The following is a 21,662-nucleotide window of genomic DNA, read 5'->3' as shown; positions in this document are numbered from 1 at the left end:
GTGATTCTGCTTCCGTTTCTGGTTTAGCTCCAGTGTTTGGGTTGTCTTCGCGGCCGCTCAAGATGAACCGATTCTTCGGGAAAGCGAAACCCAAGGCTCCGCCTCCCAGCTTGACTGACTGCATTGGCACGGTGGGCACTTAGAAACGCATAACTAGGCTCAGGGACCCTGACACCCCCCAACCCCACCCACCCCCGGCTTCGGCGCCTACTCCTGGGTCCCGGACCTATTGCATCTCAGCTCTCTCCACCCCACTTTCTTTCCTGTTACCCAAGTCATTGCTGACTCCACAAACCAGGGACCCCTAACCCATCACTGTCTCGCCCTTCTTGCGCCCCACCCCTTCTGGTGCTCGTGCCGCGTCCACTCGCTGTTTCCTTACCTCCTCACTCTTACCAGCCATAGGCCCACACAGCTTTCCCACCTCGTCCAGCCTGACCCCTAACTCCTCTTCCATCCCTCATCCCTCTCTCACGTCAGGACCCTCGGCTTGATATCCTAGTTCAACATATCTGTACCCCAATCCTGGATCTCAGTAACACAAAATTCAGAACTCTGACCCTTGACATTAAGCCACCACCTTCCATCCAAGCGAATAGCATTAGATCTAAGCCCTAGCCGGGATCCACTGGGCACTAACCCATTTCACACACCACCTGCTTGAGCCCTCAGCCTGACAAGCCTCTGATTCTAGGGAAATCTCACCTAAGCCCAGTGATTCTCAAATTCTTTTTCTGCTCAAGCACATTTGAGAGTGACCCTGGAATATTAGAATTTAGGGGGTGGAGTATAGTTTATAAAAGCTCTCCAGTGTTTCTGGCTGAGAATCTCCCCACCACCAACAGTTAGGAATCACTGTTTTCCACCTTTCACCATATGCTCTTTTTTTTTTTAATTAATTAATTTTGTTTATTTATTTTTGCCTGCATTGGGTCTTCGTTGCTGCACGTGGGCTTTCTCTAGTTGCAGCGAGCGGGGACTACTCTTCATTGCCATGCGCAGGCTTCTCATTTCGGTGGCTTCTCTTGTTGCAGAGCACTGGCTCTAGGTGCACGGGCTTCAGCAGTTGTGGCATGCGGGCTCAGTAGTTGTGGCGCACGGGCTCCAGAGCGCAGGCTCAGTAGTTGTGGTGCATGGGCTTAGTTGCTCCGCGGCATGTGGGATCTTCCCAGACCAGGGATTGAACCTGTGATCCCTGTATTGGCAGGCAGAATCTTAACCACTGCGCCACCAGGGAAGCCCCTCTTCTTTATTTGTCCTTTCTTCCTCTATATTCATTCCTCTCCTGCCACTTTTCATGTAAATGTATTGCAATAACTACTACTGCCTTTGATGTTTTTCCCCTCAAGGTGGACAGCAGGGCAGAATCTATTGACAAGAAGATTTCTCGGCTGGATGCTGAACTAGTGAAGTATAAGGATCAGATCAAGAAGATGAGAGAGGGTCCTGCAAAGGTAAGGTAGGCAGCACCTGAAGAAGGTACTGTGACAGCCTAACTTGAGCACCTGTGGAAGTAGGGCCTGGTGGTAAGGGCTGGTGAGAGATACGGAAGAGATGCTCACAGTCTAATAAGAAAACATACGTGAGGGTGTATCCTTCAGGGAGGAGAGTTTGCAGCCATATATGAGAGGAAGGCTGGGATTTGACCTGGTGGCGAGAAGATGCTGGTTACATGTCCAGAAGCATGTACATGGGAATTAGCATATTCTACTGAGAAGGTGCTATATTCTACCTGGAGAGCTGGGCCTGCTCAGGAATAATGAGTTGCCAGGCTAGTCAGGTTAGGTAAGTATAATAGACTGGTTAAGGAGTGGCATATTGGGAAAAAAGTACCAGTGTTCTATTAATAATATCATCACTACCTACTAGCTGTGACCTTTATAAAGTCAGTTAATTTTTTATTTTCCTCTTCTGTTAGGTAGAAACAGAGTTGTATATTTAAGTGCATGGACTGTGAATGTGGAACTGTCTTCTTTTTTCCCATCCCTGTAACTTATTAGACATTCAAGCTAGGGCAAGTTACTTAGCATCACTGAACCTCAGTTTGCCCATCTATAAAATGGGGATGATATCTACTTTAAAGTGTGAGATTAAATGAGGTAATTCATGTGACCTACATAGCACTGTGTCTAGTACATAGACACATTCAGTAAATGTTAGGTATTATTATCATCTGTGAAGTAATAATACCTGCTTTTCCTTCTTCATTGGAGGAGACAAATAAAATGATTTATGAAACAGTATAGAAATGGAAGTGACAGGAGGATTTTCTCTGCCATCTTAGTTAGATGGCATGGCATGAAGAGCGAACAGAGGCAGGAATGCCCACCTAGACTTGAGGAGATGAAAGCCTAAACCATGGTGGTAGTCATGAGAATGACATGAGAGGAATCAATTTAAAAGTGAGTTCTGGGGCTTCCCTGGTGGCGCAGTGGTTGAGAGTCTGCCTGCAGATGCAGGGGACACGGGTTCGTGCCCCGGTCCGGGAGGATCCCACATGCCGCAGAGTGGCTGGGCCCGTGAGCCATGGCCGCTGAGCCTGCGCGCCCAGAGCCTGTGCTCCGTAACGGGAGAGGCCACAGCAGTGACAGGCCGGCGTACCGCAAAAAAAAAAAAAAAAAAGTGAGTTCTGAAAATCTAAGATAGCAGTGCATGAAGACAATAGAGAGAGGAAAGGTAAGGTTGGTATAACAGTTTTCAACCTAGAGAAGTGAGAGACTGGCGGGGCCATTATTAGTCATTTCCAAGGTAAGAGCAGGCTGAGGAGTTTGAGCATGCTGAGTTTGAGTGGATAGCAGACTGTCCAAATTGGGAATCTCCCTAAGGCACCTAGATATACAAAATCAGCCCTCTTGGGGCTGGGAGTAGAGATAATATGCACTAGGAAAAGGAAATGAACTTCAGTACACTGAGATGTGGGATGCCAAGACTGAGACAAGCTGGGGCTTAAAGCCTGCTTGGGAAGTGAACAATCCAGGAGTCACTGTGTCTACTACTTTGAAGATGAGAGGAAGTAGAGGTATGTGGGGATATGGGAGATTTTTTTTTTACCATATGTATATTTTCTACTTCTTTTCATTAAAGTCTGTTTTTCTCCCTAGAATATGGTCAAGCAGAAAGCCTTGCGGGTTTTAAAGCAAAAGCGGATGTAAGTTATAAGCATAACTTCCTTTCCTCTAGCAGGTTTAACCAAAAGGGAAATGGTCTTCCATTCCTTTAGGTTTTCATACCACTTTATAAGTATTCTTGAGTTAATTGCAAATTTCATTTACACATACAGTTAGCTGGGTTTTTCTCCCCCTGCATGTTCAGCAACATCTGTTGGAGCACTGTCCATTTAAATAGAACTTTTTGCTTTGATGGGAGGTGTTTTGTATCTCTGCTCTTCAGTACAGTAGCTATTAGCCATGTGTGGCTATTGAGCACTTGAAATGTAGCTAATGTGACTAAGGAACTCAAGTTTTAATTTTATTTAATTTTAACAATTTAAGTAGCCATGTGTGGCTAGTGGCTTCTGTATTGGACTGCCCAGATCTATAGAGTTTGATTCTCCCATTTATTTAATTAGAGTGTGCCTTTTTAATTTTTGTTTGTCTGTAAAATTGGGAATCTTGAATATTTGTTCCCTCCCATCAGAAGATTTAACAGTCCTTAATTTGTTTTAGGTGACTGTTTCCCAGTGTTTGAGCAGAAGCCCAAGAGTATCTTTGGTACTTACCCTTGTGAGCTGTTGAGACCCTCTGCAGGGTTTATAGAGGTCAGATGTAATCAGCTAATAAAGAACCAGAAAAATTGTTGATATCTCTATTCCTATTTATAAACTAACTTTTTATAAGACATCAGACACCATCTTACTCCTTTTAGATTAGACAGAATTGGAAAAATAAATTATAACGCCTAGAGTGGTGAGAGAGTGTGATAAAACGGTTACCTCTCTAATTGGTAGCATTGCAATTTATAGGTAACTTTTTTTTTAATAAAAGGATATTATTCATTGTAGAAACTTGGCAAGTACATAAACATGAGTAGAAGAAAAGGAAATCTACCTAGATTCCTACTAGCAGAAATAACCACCTTTAAAATGCTATTTTTACAGTTTCTTTCTCTGCTTGTGTATACATGGTATGTGTGCATATAATTTTTAGAAGATAACAAATGGCATGTATATAGGTTATCCTTTTCCACTTAATGTTATATCATGAGTATTTTTGTCCTTCTAAATATTCTTTGCAAACATACTTTTTAACGGGGTAATAATGTTCCACCACCATTTGCCTGCATCGTTGACCATTTTTCTTCTGGTTGGATGGTTAGATGGTTTCGAAATATTGTATAAGGGCTATAGGGATATAAGTCTTTGAGGCAGTATTATAAGTTGATATAAAGCTTTATTTTAAAAAAACATGGAGTGTCAGGCATTATATTAGGTTGGATAGATTATCTATTTGTGGATACGAGATTAATAAAATAACATAACTGTCCTCAAGGAGTTCAGTCTACTGGAAAAACAGTTTCACTATATGTATGAAGAGCCTTAAAAACAGTCTTGCCTTTTCCCCCAAGAATTCCATTTCTGGGAATTTAGCATAGGAAATAATCTAAAACATTATGAAAACATGTATTAAGACTTCTTAGCAACGTAGAAAGCAGCAGTAATAATAATAATGTTAAGTGGAAAATAGTGTTGTAACTAAAATATATACAAAGGAAAAAGACTGGAGGGACATTAAATGATGTTTGTGTTAGATTGATTAAATTGTTTTTCCCAATTTTTCTGTATATTTAATTTTTTAACATTTGTTATTGTTTTTAAGAAAATTCTCTTATTTTGTGTTAGAGATACTTTCTTGGTGAGGATTTCTATCTGGCTCACATTTATCCTTCTCAATTGACTCTAAAAAGGTATGAGCAGCAGCGGGACAATCTTGCCCAACAGTCATTTAACATGGAACAAGCCAATTACACCATCCAGTCATTGAAGGACACCAAGACCACGGTACTCCCAAAACACCTTTGCCATGGTTTTATTTTATTTTTGTTTTATTTTATTTTATTTTTGTACTCTGTGCTCTTTTCCCATGGTTTTTAAAAGACAGTTTAACCAACACAGCTTCTTAAGACATGGTGTTTTCTCTTTCCTTTTTTTAGGTTGATGCTATGAAACTGGGTGTAAAGGAAATGAAGAAAGCATACAAGCAAGTGAAAATCGACCAGATTGAGGTGAGATGTGTACTGGATTCTCCAAGAATATACACTTGTTTCTGAAAGAATCAAAATGATTGTGTATGTGATGGGAAGAGCACAGGAGAGGGATTGAATCTTGGGTTCTGCCATTTACTAATAGAGTAACTTTGGGAAAGGGTTCCAAAGGTCTCACTTTCCTCATTGTTAACCTAAGGATCCTAATACCACATACAATTATAATTAGGATGAAATAAATGAGCTGGTGTATCTAAATGCACAATGCCTGGCACATAATAAGCACCCAGTGAATAAGCACCCAGTTTCCTTTTACTTCTCACTCACTTAATGATTTTTAGTCAGTTGCCTGAATTGTAAAGTAGTGATGTTGCTGCTCATCTCCCAGGATTGTCCCGAGTGTAAAATGAGGACATATACATAAAGTGCTTAGCACAGTTCCTGGTGTAGAATTGGTTCTCTTTTCTAGTAATTCTCTTTATATTTTTTCCCCCCAGTTTTATTGAGATACACTTGACATATAGCATTGTGTAAGTTGAAGGTATACAACACGATGATTTGATACATATATATGTAGTGAAGTGGTTACCACTATAAAGTTAGTTAACACCTTCATAACCTCACATAATTACTATTTTTTTGTGGTGAGAATATTTAAGGTTTACTTTCCTAGCAACTTGCAAATATTGTTAAATACAGCCACCATGATGTACTTTAGATCCCCAGAACTTGAGTCATCTTTTTTTTTAAAGGTTATATTCCATTTATAATTATTATAAAATATTGACTGTATTCCTTGTTGTACAATATATCCTTGTAGCTTATGTATTTTATACATAGTAGTTTGTGCCTCTTGATCCCCTACCCCCATTTCTTTAGATTTTTTTTTTTTTTTTTTGGCTGCACTGGGTCTTAGTTGCGGCACGCGGGATCTTCACTGTGGCATGCAGGCTTCTTAGTTGTTGCTTACGGGCTTCTTAGTTGTGCTTGTGAACTCTTAGTTGCAGCATGCGGACTCTTAGTTGCGGCAGATGGGATCTAGTTCCCCGACCAGGGATCGAACCCTGGCCCCCTGCACTGGGAGCACAGAGTCTTACCCACTGGCCCACCATGGAAGTCCCTAGATTTTTAATAATAATGTCATTAGGTCCTTAAAATTAGCATTTCTTTTTGAGATCATGTTTTGGCTGGGGCACTGAGCCCTAAGAGTTTGTCTCCTCTTGCCTCTCTCAGTTGAACAGCGCAGATGGCAAACAGGGTTAGCAGGAGTAGTGACTGGCCTGAGAAAAGCCTTCCTTTCTGCGTATGTGATAGTTCTAACCCCCGGAGTAGAATGTCTCTTTCTAAGAGGGCATGGACTCAGTTTTTTTCACTGTTGTATCCCCAGTGCCCCAAACAATGCCTGTCCATAGTTGGTGCTTAGAAAGTATCTAATGATTGATGAACAAATGAACTAGAGGCTATTCATGGAGATAAAGCAGTTCTGCCCAATTGGAGCATTATTTGTTGGTGGAATATTTACTATGTCCCCAGCATTTTACGGCTTCTGCAGACGTATTCTCTGGTAGGGTAGTTCTGGTCTTTACTAAGTGAAGGCATTCCTCCCATCTTGCTCTTTTCCAGCACCCCTCCTTATACTTCTCAGGACCCTCTTTCTAATCCTCCACACCAGTCTCTGCTTACAAGAATTTAGGCTTAGTGATATCTTACAGGAGATTTCACTGAGAAAAATGTTCTGAGTATGCGTGTCTTATTTGTATATTATTATTTGATAATAAAATAAAATGAAACTGAATTTTATTTTCTGCTTTTCGGGTTCCTTGTGTTTTAATTAGTGCTATTTAATGAACAAAATAGAAATTTTGATCTTTGTGGTTTTTTGTATGTTTCTTTGTCTTTCACCTATGATTGTCTGGCTCTCTCCCCATCTAATTATCCTTCTCTTGTCACCTCATAGATTTGCTTGCATGACAGGTGGAAAGCCCCTTTCGTTGTAACTTTTTTGATGTGTATGGGTATGTGTCTTTGGCTGGTCTAGGTATTTTGAATTCCATTTGTTTTCCTAAAATCCTTTACTTGTAAAACATTTTCACTGTTTTATAGTACTCATTCAGAAAATTTGCCTCTATGTATGTATGTTCCCCTGTTTCTGTCTTTTTTGTTTCCCAGTTTCTGCACATCAAGTGTAGTGCTTATATTTGTTTTGTATTGATTTTGTTTGTTTTTCCAGAGCTGAACCTGCTAATTCTTTGTGATGATTTTTTTCTTTTCTGTGTCTATCCTAGAGTCTATTGCTAGGAATCCTATCCATAGATGATTTTGGCAGACTTGTCTTGACATGTAAAAGCATAATATAAGTTCAACTTGATTAGTTTATGTATTTTCACTCTATTTTAAGTATTGTTTCAGCCAGTGCTTCTCTGTATAGCAGACTGTTACATATGGCACTTGGAAATGCAGAAAAACAAAGCATTTTCTTTTTAAAAAAATGTTTTTCTCCGCTTTATTTTATACCCTTTATATGGAAAAACAAACCTAATCTGGGGGCCAGGAAGGAGTTTTTAAATGTTTTGCATTGCTCTAGAAATCCTGAAGGATAAGTGGTGCTGATTTGGACCCTCGGTGTTATCAACACTAGTCCATTCCCCTCTATGTGGAATTTTCAGTATATGAAAAACATATTGTTTTGTACATCCTTCACACAGTAGAAGATATATAGTATTAAGTGCTTAGTGTTTGACACATATTATGACATATATTATTGCAATAAATTCTTATTATAACCCTATGAAGAATGACTATTAATAATCCCATCTTACAGATGAGGAAATAAAGGCTAAGAGACATTACTTTTCATTGAGTAATGGCCAAATTTTAGCTTAGATATGTCTGACTCCAGAGTCTGCTCTTCTAACCATTATACTAACTGCCCTTTATTATGCTATAGTACTGCTCAGCTTGGTTTTACATTCTTTCTGGCCTTGTAATAGTCTCCCAGTTAAGTACAAATAGATAATTCCCAGAAGATTTATGCCCTCAATCAATTTTTTTCACCAGCCTGGTCTCAGGTATCAAGCCTATCCTGATTACATTTCTGTTTCCCCATCCGGGGTGGGCCCAGAACAACTCTTTTGTACTACCCAGTTGTTTCTGCTACTGCTTCCTTTCCCTGTACAGCATAGTCAGTTTTTGGCTGACTCAAGAAGAGTAATTTGCTTGTCTCAATTACCTCCTTTTCTCTATTAACTAGAAAAATTTTGATAGTGTAACTGTTGCTTGATTTGATGTTTCAAGGAAACTTTCTGTAACGAGAGAGCTGATTGGGCATCTATTCTTGCAGTAGAAGTTTGGATTTCCGTGAAGCACCTTAAATTCAAATGCAAGATTACCAATTCTATTCTTTATTTTGAAGTTTACATTTTACCACCCAAAATAGGAAGATTATGTAGGCCATTGCTCGTTTCTGAGATTCAGGGGAGAGAATAGGGACAGGTGGTAGTTAGAGAAAAATGGTAAGAAATGAATAAAAATCCTGTCATATATTTTTGTAGGATCTACAAGACCAGCTAGAGGATATGATGGAAGATGCAAATGAAATCCAAGAAGCACTGAGCCGTAGTTACGGCACCCCAGAATTAGATGAAGATGACCTAGAAGCAGGTAAGTTATAGGAAAAGCACTGTATATGTAGTTTTAGCATCTGAGAGGAGCAACTGCCTGGGACCTTTTCTCCCAAATGTTAGAGAAAATTTCTGCAGTAGTTCCCTGAGAGTTTATGGTATAGTCTCTGGGCAAAGAGCTTGAGAGGCAGCCATATCAGATTTGCATACCCCACCAACTCTGGGATGGACAAGCTCTGAAGGAATGTCTAAGCAAAGTCCTCTGCTGACCTGGTGCTTGGTATCCAAACACTGCCATTCCCTGCCATTTTCCTTTTGATTTTTTTCTCTTTATTTTCCTGCTGGAGCCCTCTCCCTCAGAACAGCGAAGCAGATCAAGAAACAGTAGTTGGCAAATACTTAGTGTGCATCTCCTATATGCCAGGCACTGTATTAGATGCTGGGGATTCAGCCTTGAAGAAAACAAACACAATCCCTGCATTTATGAAGCTTCTCCTCTAGCAGGGGTAAGAAACTGCTTGTTTCAAGTAATTCATTAATTATAAGAGCACAAACTGTTGGGAAGGAGAAGTATGGGGTACCATAGGAACACATAGCCAGTGAATCTAACCTATTTGGGAGTCAGTGACAGGCACTGCACCTGAAGGATGAGCAGAGGGTAGCAAGACAAAGCGGAAGGGGTTGTTAAGTGGCCTCACAGAGAGTTGTTTAGAAACTATTCCTGTAGTCCATTTAAGAAATTGTGGTGGCTGAGACTATGGTGGTGGTAGCAAAAACAGAGATAAGTGGACATATTGAAGAAATTTTAGGAGGTTGAATGGACAAGACCTAATGATTGATTGGGTGTGGAGAGAGAGGGAGGTGTCAGAGGTGTTTGTCAATTTCTAGCATGAGCAGCTGGGTAGATGGCAGGACCACCCCACACTGGATTTTCTGTCGCATGATTCCCCTGTCCCATTACTACTTCTTCTTTCTCTCCATGTTCTGTTTTGCCTAGAACGTTTTTTCCCCTTTTTATTTCTTTATTTTCTTATTTCTCATCTTAAGTTTCCTCTGATGAGTCTCTACCTGCTGTTGCCATTTCCCCTGGTCACTTCCAACTCACTTTGCCATAGACTTATTTTTAAAGCCTGATCTCGTGCAATGGTCACTCACTATACAACAATCTAATACCTCCTTTCACTGCCTGCTTTCAAGTTCATCAATAAATGGGAGAGGATTTTTTACATTTGTTATCATCAGGATTTTCTAATTTGAATTGGCCAACCGATAACTATAGAGTCTTCTCATGAAGACTGGGCCTTATAAACCTGTGGGGAATGGTTTTGTTTGTTTGTTTGTTTTATTTTAATTTTTGTTTTTCATGGATTTTTACTACACCAGTTCCCTTGAAAATTTCTTACAATGACCATCTTTTATTTTGAAAATAGAAATTAATAATCCCTTCTCTTTGTTTCTTAAGTTTTCATCTTATTGCAAATAATTTGGCCAACTTTCTTAACATTAGCTGCCAGTTTTCTTACTTACATTTTTTTGAAATATTGACTATTTCAATCTCAGAGTTGGATGCACTGGGCGATGAGCTTCTGGCTGATGAAGACAGTTCTTATTTGGATGAAGCAGCAGCTGCACCTGCAATTCCAGAAGGTGTTCCCACTGACACAAAGAATAAGGTGAAAGCTTTTTCTGTTTTATTTTCTTTGCAAAATGGTCTGAGAATCTAAAAGGTATTCTTAAGTAAGAATAAGGTAAAATCTTTTTCTGTTTTATTTTCTATGCAAAATGGTCTGGGAATCTAAAAGGTATTCTTAAGTAAGAACAAGGAAAGACTGTCATTATTTTGGGAACCCTTGAAAGCCCAGTTTTCCCACATTGGATTGTGGATAGGCTACATAAATAGTGTCACTGAGGCCCAGGGATGGTTTTATTCAATGACAATTTGTATAGTATACATAATCACTTTTGTGAGCTTGGACTGGGTGCTATTGGGTTTTAGACATTTCCTGGGAAAGCAGCAGCAACATATGCATGAACCATGTGGGGTGGCAGCATAAAATAAAGGTCCACTCCAGACATGATGATCAATAATAGGGTGGATTTTTTTTTTGAACTAGGGATTCATAATTTAAGTATAAACAATGTAGAAAGATTCTACTTCAACAAGGAAAAAGAATCAGGACATATGGGTGTAAGCCTGAGATTGACACCACTAACTGTGAGACCTTGGCAAATCACTTAGCTGTTTTGAACTTTTCTGTTCCTTGCATCTATAAAATGCAGATAACTGTAACTATCTCACATAATTGTTGTGTAGATCAAATTAGATCTTGTATGTAAAAGGACTTTGCGAACTTAAAGCCCTGTTCAAATCTACATGCTTGTCATTATAAATAGATAAAATTTTGCTGCTTATAAAATCCTGTTTACCCCATCTGAGTTTCTGGTATCACATGTCATTTTTTCTATTGCCACTGGCCATTTACAGTCCTGGTGTTTACCTACTCCCAGCGTGCACATCGAGGTGCACAGTATAGTTGACAGAATCCTAGAGTGGGAGCCAGTCTCAGCTCTGCCTCTATTCACTGTGTGACTTTGAGCAAATTAGAAGTTCGTATCTTCTTTCTGAACCTCATGTTTTTCCTACCTGTGCAATGTGGGGAACAAAAAGGTGGGAAAGTAGGTAATTGCTCAGGTCCCTTATAACTGCATTTTTTTTTAGTATTTATTTATTTGGTTGCATTGGGTCTTGGTTACAACAAGTGGGCTCCTTAGTTGTGGCTTGCCAGCTCCTTAGTTGTGGCATGCGAACTCTTAGTTGCAGCATGCGTGTGGGATCTAGTTCCCAGACCAGGGATCAAACCTGAGCCCCTTGCATTGGGACTGAGGAGTCCTAACCACCGTGCCACCAGGGAAGTCCCCCTTATAAATGGTTTTGACGAATGTGTGTGTTCCCCTACCTTACCCCTCCCCCCCGCTTACTTGAGCCTGGGGTTGTCTTACCTTTCTCTACTACACAGGCCACCCTCACCATTTCAAGGCACCAGGTGCATAGGTTGCTTTTTCTCAGCATACCTAAAATCATTTTTATTAACACTACCATAGCCCGTCTTTTCAAATCCTTGGTAACAAGTCCCTGAGGGATGTGTGTTATTTCCACTTTTAGAAGGTCACAGATTCCTGACTTAAATGTGCTGTTGAGGTATGGTTTCTGAATTGATAGTGGTGTCACTGCCTATAAGTTTGTAGTAAAGTGTGATATGGAAGTGACTGCCTGTCCCAGGGCACCGCTCCTTCAAGGATTGATGAGGCGGGCTTCCCTGGTGGTACAGTGGTTAGGAATCCGCCTGCCAATGCAGGGGACACAGGTTTGAGCCCTGGTCTGGGAAGATCCCACATGCTGTGGAACAGCTAAGCCTGTGCGCCACAACTACTGAGCCTGCGCTCTGGAGCCCACGAGCCACAACTACTGAAGCCCGTGTGCCTAGAGCCCATGCTCCATAACAAGAAAAGCCACTACAATGAGAAGCCCACGCACCGCAACGAAGAGTAGCCCCTGCTCTCCGCACCTAGAGAAAAGCCTGCGTGCAGCAACAAAGACCCAATGCAGCCAAATCTAAATAAATAAAGAAATTTTTAAAAATAATTAAATAAATAAAAGGATTGATGAGGCTACAAAAGGTATTGGTTCACTTTGGGATCAGAGGGAAAGTGGGAATCTGGAGCAAGCACTCTCTCCTCTGCCTTCACTCTTGGACATTCCCAGTCCCCTTTTCCCCTTTCTAGGTTTACTCTTAGGTTTCTCTTTCTTTCTGTACTCTTCCCTTACTCTGCAAGGAGTCATCCCTTTTGATCTCTTCCACTTGTTTTCCTGGTTTATCACTTCCCCGTTTACCTTTCATAAAACAGCTTGTTCTCATCTTATCAGTGGGATTTTTTTCATTGATTAAACACTTAGAAATGAGTTTTGACTACTAAACATTTGTAATCTTTTTCTTTTTTTATCAGTTGGAAAATAGTGGCACTAAACACTTCTTCCTTTTCACAGGATGGAGTCTTGGTGGATGAATTCGGATTGCCACAGATCCCTGCTTCGTAGACTTGCATCATTCAAGTACATCATGTAAAATAAACACATATTCTGGGACTAGGAAATATTTATCTTTCCATGTTTGCCATAACAGATTTAGGTTTCTTTCCTTTCTTTGGAGGAAAAGTTAACTACATTGCTTTCATTTTTTTTCCGTTAAGAGACTTATTGCTTGAAGGAAGCTTTCTTCGTACTAAATTTTTATTCCTTTTCTCTTATGAAAGACTAACTTACTTAAAGTTATCATTGGGTATGTATAACTTCATTCCTTAATAATAATTTTGAGATAAAACCAAGGAAATGGGAATCTTTAAGTTCTATGACAGCATATCTCCACAATCTCAAATTGACCCGATAAATTGATGACAAAGGCGAGATTAGTGGGACTGTCCATATTATGATTCAAAACCATTTTCTCTTGTGGTATTATAGGTTGGTTAAAGTGATGGCCTTTTTTGGTGAGTTTTGTTGTGTCTTGTGAGTAAATCATTACTGTGTCCAATATTGGAATGGAATTATCACTACTGTATCATGGGTGGCTATTTTGATTCTGTGGTTCATTCAGTATTACAGTGGACTTGTAATCAATAATGAATATTTCTTGATATTTAATGTATAGGACATTTATTTATACTCAATAAATATTTTTCAAAAGGATATAATTTTAATAGTATTACCTCAGCCTGAAACTTCCACTACAGAAACCAAATTTAATATAATTTTAATGTCGACTCAGCCTAAAAACTCCACTACAGAGATCGAATTTAACTGGCAGCATTGTGGTATAGTGGAAAGAGCAAGGAGCAATCCAGGCTTGGGCCCTGGGTCTGCATCTAATAACTACTAAGTAGCCTACTCACACCTCTAAATTTTTATTTCCTTACTAGTAAAATCATGCTTCCCTCACAAACTTGTGTGAGGAATAATTGATTGTCTTGAGTACTTTGTTAACTGCCACGTCTCATATGAGGGGTTATTAACAATTAAAAATCAGGGGTTGGGAGTTCTCTGGCAGTCCAGTGGTTAGCACTTGGCACTTTCACTGCCATGGTCTCGGGTTCAATCCCTGATCGGGGAACTAAGGTCCTGCAAGCTGCGCAGCTTGGCAAAAAAAAAGTGGGCTTTATTCCCTTCTTGGGAAGTGCCTGGAGTGCTACAGCAAGTCCAAATTCCTGCTAGATTTCAGGGTCTTTAATGATCCACCCTCCCTCTGCCAGCCTCACTGGCTGCCTCACAGTGTCACATGCACCAGCCTTTCATGTGTCAGCAGATCAATAAACATTTATTGAACACCAGCCCTGTAGAGTCTCTATACCAACCCAGGGGATACCAAGAACAATCACAGCTCCTCTCTTCAAAACTTCACTGTCTAGTTATAGGTGAGGATGAGACATGGATGTAACCCTCTCCCATCCCCACTAACCTCACCCTTGAAGAAGACTTCCAGTGGAGCAAATATTACACTATTCATCATTACCTTCTTGAAACCGTCCTTGGCTTCCTTACAAGTACTCACTCAGCCCTTTTAATATTTCTTCCATTATAGTTCCAATCTGGGATAACTTCTTACCCTTCATACTTTCCTTGAGATAACTCACACCCATGATTTTAACTATTACCTATGAACTAATGCCTCAAAATAACTGTTACTAGCCCAGACCTCTTTCCTTATTCTTTTTTTCAGTTCTGGGTATTCCAAATTAAATGCCCCACCACTACCTAAAATCTAACATCCAAATTAAGCTCATTACCCTGAGCTTCACACTCAACCAACGTTCCTGCTTTATTTCTTATCTTGCCAGTGTTAAATCAGTGACCCATATATTGCCAGTTTTAGTGGGTGATATTTAGTGCTCCAGCTAGACCACTTTAGTACATTGGATACCAGGGAACAGTCATTCTACCAGTCTCTCTTCCCTTGGCTTTTGTGATGGTATCCCGTGGTTCTTCTATTCTTCTGACTATTCCCTCCAAGATTCCTTTCTGAAATTCTCATCTCTCCAACCCTGTAATGTTGGTGTTCCTCAGGAGTCCAGCCTTTATCCACAGTACTTCTTTCCCTGCTCACTTATATTTAATAATCTCAGCTATTCTCATGGCTTTAACTGCTGACTTCTAAGTCTATACTTGTATCCCTGGTCTTAACCCTGAGTTTCAGAATCCTGTTTATATCCACTCATTGCCTAAGAGTAATCTGGATGTTACAGAAGCCCACAAACACTTCACATTCAAATAGCCAAGACAACCATTATCTTTCCCCCAGACCTAACCTCCTGTTTTCCCTGCCTCAGCTAATGGAACCATTATCCTCCATCATGCAGAACAGAAAGCTCTTGAGTTGTCCTTGATGCCTACATTTTGCCTCATCCTACACATTCAATTAATTATTAAACCCTGCTTTTAACCCCTATGTGTTTCTCAAATCCAACCCCTCCTTTTCTCTTTTCAACTCTCTTTGGCTTGGACATTGTTCACATAGCCTTTGCGAAGAAATGACCTGCCTTCCCTTGCATAAAGTCCTGGTTCCCTGACACCTCCAGCAGGGCTTAAAAAGCTGCCTATTGGCCCCTGCCTCTCTGTAATGGTTTATTGCTTAATCTTTTCAGAACAGCATTCTCTTTCATTTAGAGAACTGCCTCCCCAATTCCAAATGTGTGATTATTGGAAAAATACCAATTAGAGTAGCCCTACCTTTACTTCACTATGGGAGTGGGCTTGTAACCAGATTTGTGCCTATTGAAGTTCATCCCTCAAATTTTCTAAGGGGAAATGCTTTCCCTTTTTTTTTTTTTTTTTTTTACTCTTTATCAGTCTGAGAAGTTTGAGATATTGAGTCGGGAGAGCAGCCAAGAGGCAGAATGAAAGAATCCTCATGGCACTGAGCCCCGACTTCTGATCTTTGAGATTCTCAGAGTGCTCCAAGTCTCTGTAACTCCTCCTTTAGTTCTGTGAACTGAGAATTCTGCCAACAAACCCCCTTTTCTGCTTAAACTAGTTGGAATTGGGTTCCTGTCACTTGCTAGTAAGAGTCCTGTTCTAGTTCTCCTGCATCTGCCTACAGTCATTCCCTGCCTCTGCTCATACAGTTTCCCCTCCCTGGAGCAGTAACCGATCAATGGGCTCGTGTGCCCATGGCACAGAGAGCCAAACTAACAGCGGGTGTTTGCAGCCAAGTCAGGGTTTATTGCAGGGTGCCAAGCAAGGGAGTGAGAGACAAGTCTCAGATCCACTCCAGCTTGGTCTTTGAGTTAGGGGTTTGTTTTTGGGGTTTTTTTTTTTGCAGTACGCAGGCCTCTCACTGTTGTGGCCTCTCCGGTTGCGGAGCACAGGCTCTGGACGCGCAGGCTCAGCAACCATGGCTCACGGGCCCAGCCGCTCCGCGGCATGTGGGATCTTCCCAGACTGGGGCATGAACCCGTGTCCCCTGCATCGGCAGGCGGACTCTCAACCACTGCGCCGCCAGGGAGTCCCTCCCCAGGTAGTTCTTATGTATAGCTAACGTTAAGAAGCACTGTCCGAGGGTGCCTGATCAGTACGAACCTGTTTTCATGGACAAGCAGTCTGACTGTTGCCATAAATTTCTGCAATGAAGAGCTAGGCAATGATTGCCCTAAGGCAGAGTTTTCATCCAGAGAATGAGTTGGGAAGTATTACTTTCTCCTCTGTGTTTTGGAAGAATTTTCGAAGGATTGGTGTCAATTTTTTGAACATTTGGTAGAATTCACCAGTGAAGCCATCTGGCCTGGCTTTGTGGGAAGCTTTTTCTTTTTTAATTACTAATTCAATCTCTACTTGTTATAGGTCTATTCAGATTTTCTATTTCTTCTTGAGTCCGTTTTATTTATTTATTTATTTATTTATTTATTTATTTATTTCGGCCACGCAACACGGTTTGTGGGATCTTAGTTCGCCAAACAGGGATCGAACCTGGGCCTCCTACAGTGGAAGCACAGAGTCCTAACCACTGGACCGCCAGGGAATTCCGAGTCCATTTTGATAGTTTGTGTATTTCTAGGTATTTTTCCATTTCATCTAGGTGATCTGATTTGCTAGCATACACTTTTGTTCATGGTATTACCTATGATCCTTTTTATTTTTATAAGGTTGGGAGTAATGTCCCCTCTTTCATTTCTAATTTTAGTGATTTGAATTTTTCTCTTTTTTTGTTTTTCTTGGTCAGTCTAGCTAAAAGCTGATCAACTTCGATGTTTTTGGTGAATGGATCAACTTTGTTTTTGTTGATTTTTTTCTATTGTTTTTCTATTTTTTATTTCATGAATTCCTGCTCTGACTTTTATTATTTCTTTCCTTCTACTTGTTTTGGTTTAGTTTGCTCTTCCGTTCCTTAAGGTAGAAGGTTAGGCTACTGATTTGAGATCTATCTTCTTTATTAATAAATCTTTTTAAGGGGACTTTTCTGGCGGTCCAGTGGTTAAGACTCCACGCTTCCACTTCAGGGGGTGTGGGTTCGATCCCTGGTCGGGGAACCAAGATCCAGCAGGCCGAGCGGAGCAGCCAAAAATTAAAACCAAAACAAATATTTTTAGAGCAGTTTAGGTTCACAACAGCATTGAGCAGGACGTACAGAGAGTTCCCATACACGCCCTGTCCCCACACATATACAACCTCTCCCACTAGAGGCGTCCTGCTCCAGAGTGGGACATTCGTTACCATTCATGAACCTGCATTGACTCGTCATCACCCAAGTCCATGGTTTACATTAGAGTTTACTTTTGGTGTTGTACATTCTATTGGTTTTGACAGTGAACCCACTATTATAGTATTGTATCATACAGAGTTGTTTCACTTCCCTAAACATCCTCTGTGCTCTGCCTATTCATCCCTTCCTTCCCTCTAATCCCTGGAAACCACGATTTTTTTTTTTTACTGTCTCCATAGTTTTGCCTTTTCCAGAATGTTATATACAATAGTTGGGAACATACAGTATGTAGCTTTTTCACATTGGCTTCTTTCACTTAGTATTTGCATTTAAGTTTCCTCCATGTGTTTTTCATGGCTTGATAGCTCATTTCTATTTAGGTCTGAATAATATTCCATTGTTTGGATTTCTTTTTTTTTTTAATGTTGGGGGTAGGATTTATTAATTTATTTATTTTTGCTGTGTTGGGTCTTCGTTTCTGTGCGAGGGCTTTCTCTAGTTGTGGCATGCGGGGGTTACTCTTCACCGTGGTGCGCGGGCCTCTCACTATCACAGTCTCTCTTGTTGCGGAGCACAGCCTCCAGATGCGCAGGCTCAGTAGCTGTGGCTCACGGGCCTAGTTGCTCCGCGGCATGTGGCATCCTCCCAGACCAGGGCTCAAACCCGTGTCCCCTGCATTAGCAGGCAGATTCTCAACTACTGCGCCACCAGGGAAGTCCCTGGATTTCTTTTTTAATGTAAGTATATATAGCTATAAATTCCCACCTGAGCACTGCTTTTGTTGTTTGTCATAACTTTTGGTATGTTGGGTGAAGCACTGTTTGTATAGGAAAGGCAGGATAAATGCTTGCTTACTTCCATTTATTGACAAGTTTTGGAAATAATGAGTGGGTTCCCTAGTATGCCAGCTATGGATTATTGACTTTCAGTTCCAAATTTATCCTTTTTGCCTGCTCTGTGAAATGGATTTGGGCCCTTTAAATACTTATCCTTTACCAGCTGGCAGGTATTAAGCTTTGTCAGTAGAGGGCAACAGAGAGATACTGCAGGAGGAAAGGGTTTCCTTTCCTGTTTCTAGTGCTTGGGTTGGGCAGGGTTCTGTGCTGTAGGCAGCTTCTCCAGCGTCTGGTTCCTGTGCTTCAGCACCTGGTTTCTTCAGTGTATGATGGCCAGCAGCCAGAAATTTCTCCTGGCACCTCCCCCTGCAAAGTGGTTTGTAGTAGACGACCTCTTGTGAGACTCGTCACCAAGAATGGCTTTCCCCAGCACCATATAAGGTAGATTTCTGGCAACTTCCACCAGTGCAGCACCATAGCAGCTTCCCTATCTAGTGAGCCATAGGCGCATCCCCTCTAACAAAGTCTGCACCTCAGCTCTGGGGTGATCTTCACTGGACACTTTATCTCAGCCCTAGAGGAAGTGGCTGTTCCTTACATTGCTAATCCTGTATTCTTTGAGAGTTCTCTTTTACTTCTTTACTAGTCAGTCCCTTATTACTCTAATCCCTTGTTATAGTTAATGTCTTTAAGTAAATAAAACCTTCCCTGTTCAAATTACTATGTGGTTCCTCTCTCCTGACTAGACTCAGACTGATACAACTGGTAATTTCTAAAGGGGATGATAAGGTTTTTTGTTTGATGAACTTACCTGTCAAAATTAAGGATTTATCTTTAATCCTTTTATCAATGAAGGATAAAACTAATGGACATCATAGAAGACAGCTGAAATGTCTAAAACTGACAAGATATACAAGTCGTATATCTACAATATACAAGAAACCATCAGCAAGAAAAATTGAGCAACCCCAACAGAAAAATGGGCAGAGGATGTGAATAAGCAATCTAAAAAGAGAAACTCAAAAGGGCACTAAGAAGTGTTCAGACTCAGTAATCAGAGAACTTCAAATTAACAGAACAATGAGATTATCGCATCACACCTTTTGGTTTAAAAAACATTTGGAAGCTGGATAATGGTTAAATCTCAAATATACCTTAGATCTGCCCTCTCCTCTCCATCACATTTGCTGTCACTCTAGTCCAAGGCCACCATCTTCAGTATTAACATAATACAAAAATGCAACTTTTCTGCCCACTTATATTCTTGCTCCCCCACAATTCACTCTTCACCCGGGAGCATGAGAAATCTTTAAGGGTAATTCAGACACTGAAACTGAGTGCCCCTAAAACCGAGTTCCCTTACTGAGTTTATGATTAATCTCTCTATCCAAGACTTTATTCCCTTTCTTGTGTTCCTTCTGACCTCTATCCTGTGCTAACTGAACATTAATCAACCAGAATCAGATGACGAAAATTGCTGTTGTCAGTAACATTTTTAATGTGCTAAAATCGCTATTATAGGGATCATTAATGTACAAACTCAGGACAAGATGAGCTCCCAAGCCATGGACCACAGCCCAGAGGCTTGTAAACCAGAGACATCCTGACTCCCGAAACTATGATTAAGAAATGTCACCAGATGATCATCAATCCCAGCCTCTTTTATCTTCCTCTTTAAAAAACAAAACAAAACGAAAAAAACCCTAACTCAAAAACCAATTTGGAGTGGATCTGAGGCGTGTCTCTCACTCTTTTGCTTGGTGTCCTGCAATAAGCACTGTACTTTTCTTCACCAAAACCTGGTGTCAGTAGATTGGCTTTGCTTCGCATGGAGTGAGCAGACCCGTGTTCAGTTAGGTAACAATACCACTTCTTTGCTTAGAACCTTTTAACTTCCTGTTGCTCTTCGAATAAAGTCCATTAGCATGGCCTGCAGGTGATCCACGTGATCTCCTTATCTACCTCTCCAATTTCATACTGTGCCACTCTCCTTGCTTACTGCTATCCAGCAAATATTTCAATGACTTGAACACTTCAAGCGCTTTCCTTCCTCCATAGCTTTTGCACATGCTATTCCCTCTGAATCTTCACATAGCTTACCCTTCTCATCTGTTCTTTTACTCAAAGAAAGCTGGCCACCTTTTCTGGAGCAGATCTTAGTAAGTCTCTATCACTGCTACCCTACTTATTTCTTTCATAACGCAAATTATTTGTAAATATAAATTACTTAGTTTTAACCTCCCCTACTAGACAATGCACTTCATTGAGGGCAGAGACCATGTTTGTCTTTTTCACCATTAACCTCCAGCACTTAGAGCAATGCCTAAGACAAAAATAGGCATTAGAATGTATGTGAATGAATGACTCTATTTTGTGTTTTGGGGGAAGCCTGGACCAGTGAATTACTTTACAAATGCAGGTGCTTCACACTTAAACGTTGTGTTCTAGTTAGTAATGCAACAACAAAACACACAAAGAAAAGAACGCCACACATTCGCTCAAAACATTTTGCACTTTAAAAACTATCAGTGCCAGGCTTCCCTGGTGGCGCAGTGATTGAGAGGCCGCCTGCCGATGCAGGGGACACGGGTTCGTGCCCCAGTCCGGGAGGATCCCACATGCCGCGGAGTGCCTGGGCCCGTGAGCCCTGGCCGCTGGGCCTGCGCGTCCGGAGCCTGTGCTCCGCCATGGGAGAGGCCACAACAGTGAGAGGCCCCGCATACTGCAAAAAAAAAAAAAAAAATTATCAGTGCCTCCAAACTTTTCCCCCCTCACGTTGTGTCCATCTGCCCGTTCAAGTCCTTTATCATTTCTAATAAATGGGTGTTCGTTTTCTATACTGATTTATAAGAGCTATTTGTATGTTAGCCTTTGATCGTTTGTTTTGCAGGTATTTTTTCCCAGACCGCCTTTTGACTACTTAGTTTTTGTTTTAATCCTAAGCCTGAACTACTCTAGTAAGGAGGTACTGTCTGAGGTGACTCCAGAAACCAGGTGAAGCTGGTTGGGTGGGAGGGTGAAACAGGAGAGCACAGAGACTCTCAAAAGGAAAACAACTATTGATTACGCAAGTCCGGGCCCGCCTATCCTCCTGGTATCCTAGCCACCTACAGCCACTAGCAACCTCCTTCAGCCCAGAGCCTGGCGCGCCTGTCTGACGTCACGGACGCACCGCACAGTTGACTCGGGCCGCGCAAACTCCGTGGCCGTCTACCGGGCGCGCAGAAGCGAATATTGTCGCGGCGCCGGAAGTCCAAGGC

The 21,662-nt window shown here is 41.1% G+C and overlaps 1 protein-coding gene across 1 annotated transcript; it reads left to right on the top strand.

Moving 5' to 3' along the window:
- Positions 1–20: 20 nt before the first annotated feature.
- On the top strand, positions 21–13,563 carry CHMP5 (charged multivesicular body protein 5). Its single transcript, XM_065878973.1, has 8 exons — positions 21–131; positions 1,350–1,454; positions 3,102–3,148; positions 4,903–4,996; positions 5,149–5,220; positions 8,751–8,859; positions 10,380–10,492; positions 12,865–13,563. The coding sequence occupies exons 1-8, from the start codon at positions 63–65 to the stop codon at positions 12,913–12,915; spliced, it is 660 nt and encodes a 219-aa protein (XP_065735045.1). The 5' UTR covers positions 21–62; the 3' UTR covers positions 12,916–13,563.
- Positions 13,564–21,662: the final 8,099 nt, after the last annotated feature.

Source organism: Phocoena phocoena, chromosome 6, assembly GCF_963924675.1.
Source record: "Phocoena phocoena chromosome 6, mPhoPho1.1, whole genome shotgun sequence".
NCBI lineage: Eukaryota > Metazoa > Chordata > Mammalia > Artiodactyla > Phocoenidae > Phocoena > Phocoena phocoena.
The sequence above is the reverse complement of the archived record's forward strand: the minus strand, read 5'-3'. Positions and strand labels throughout refer to the sequence as shown.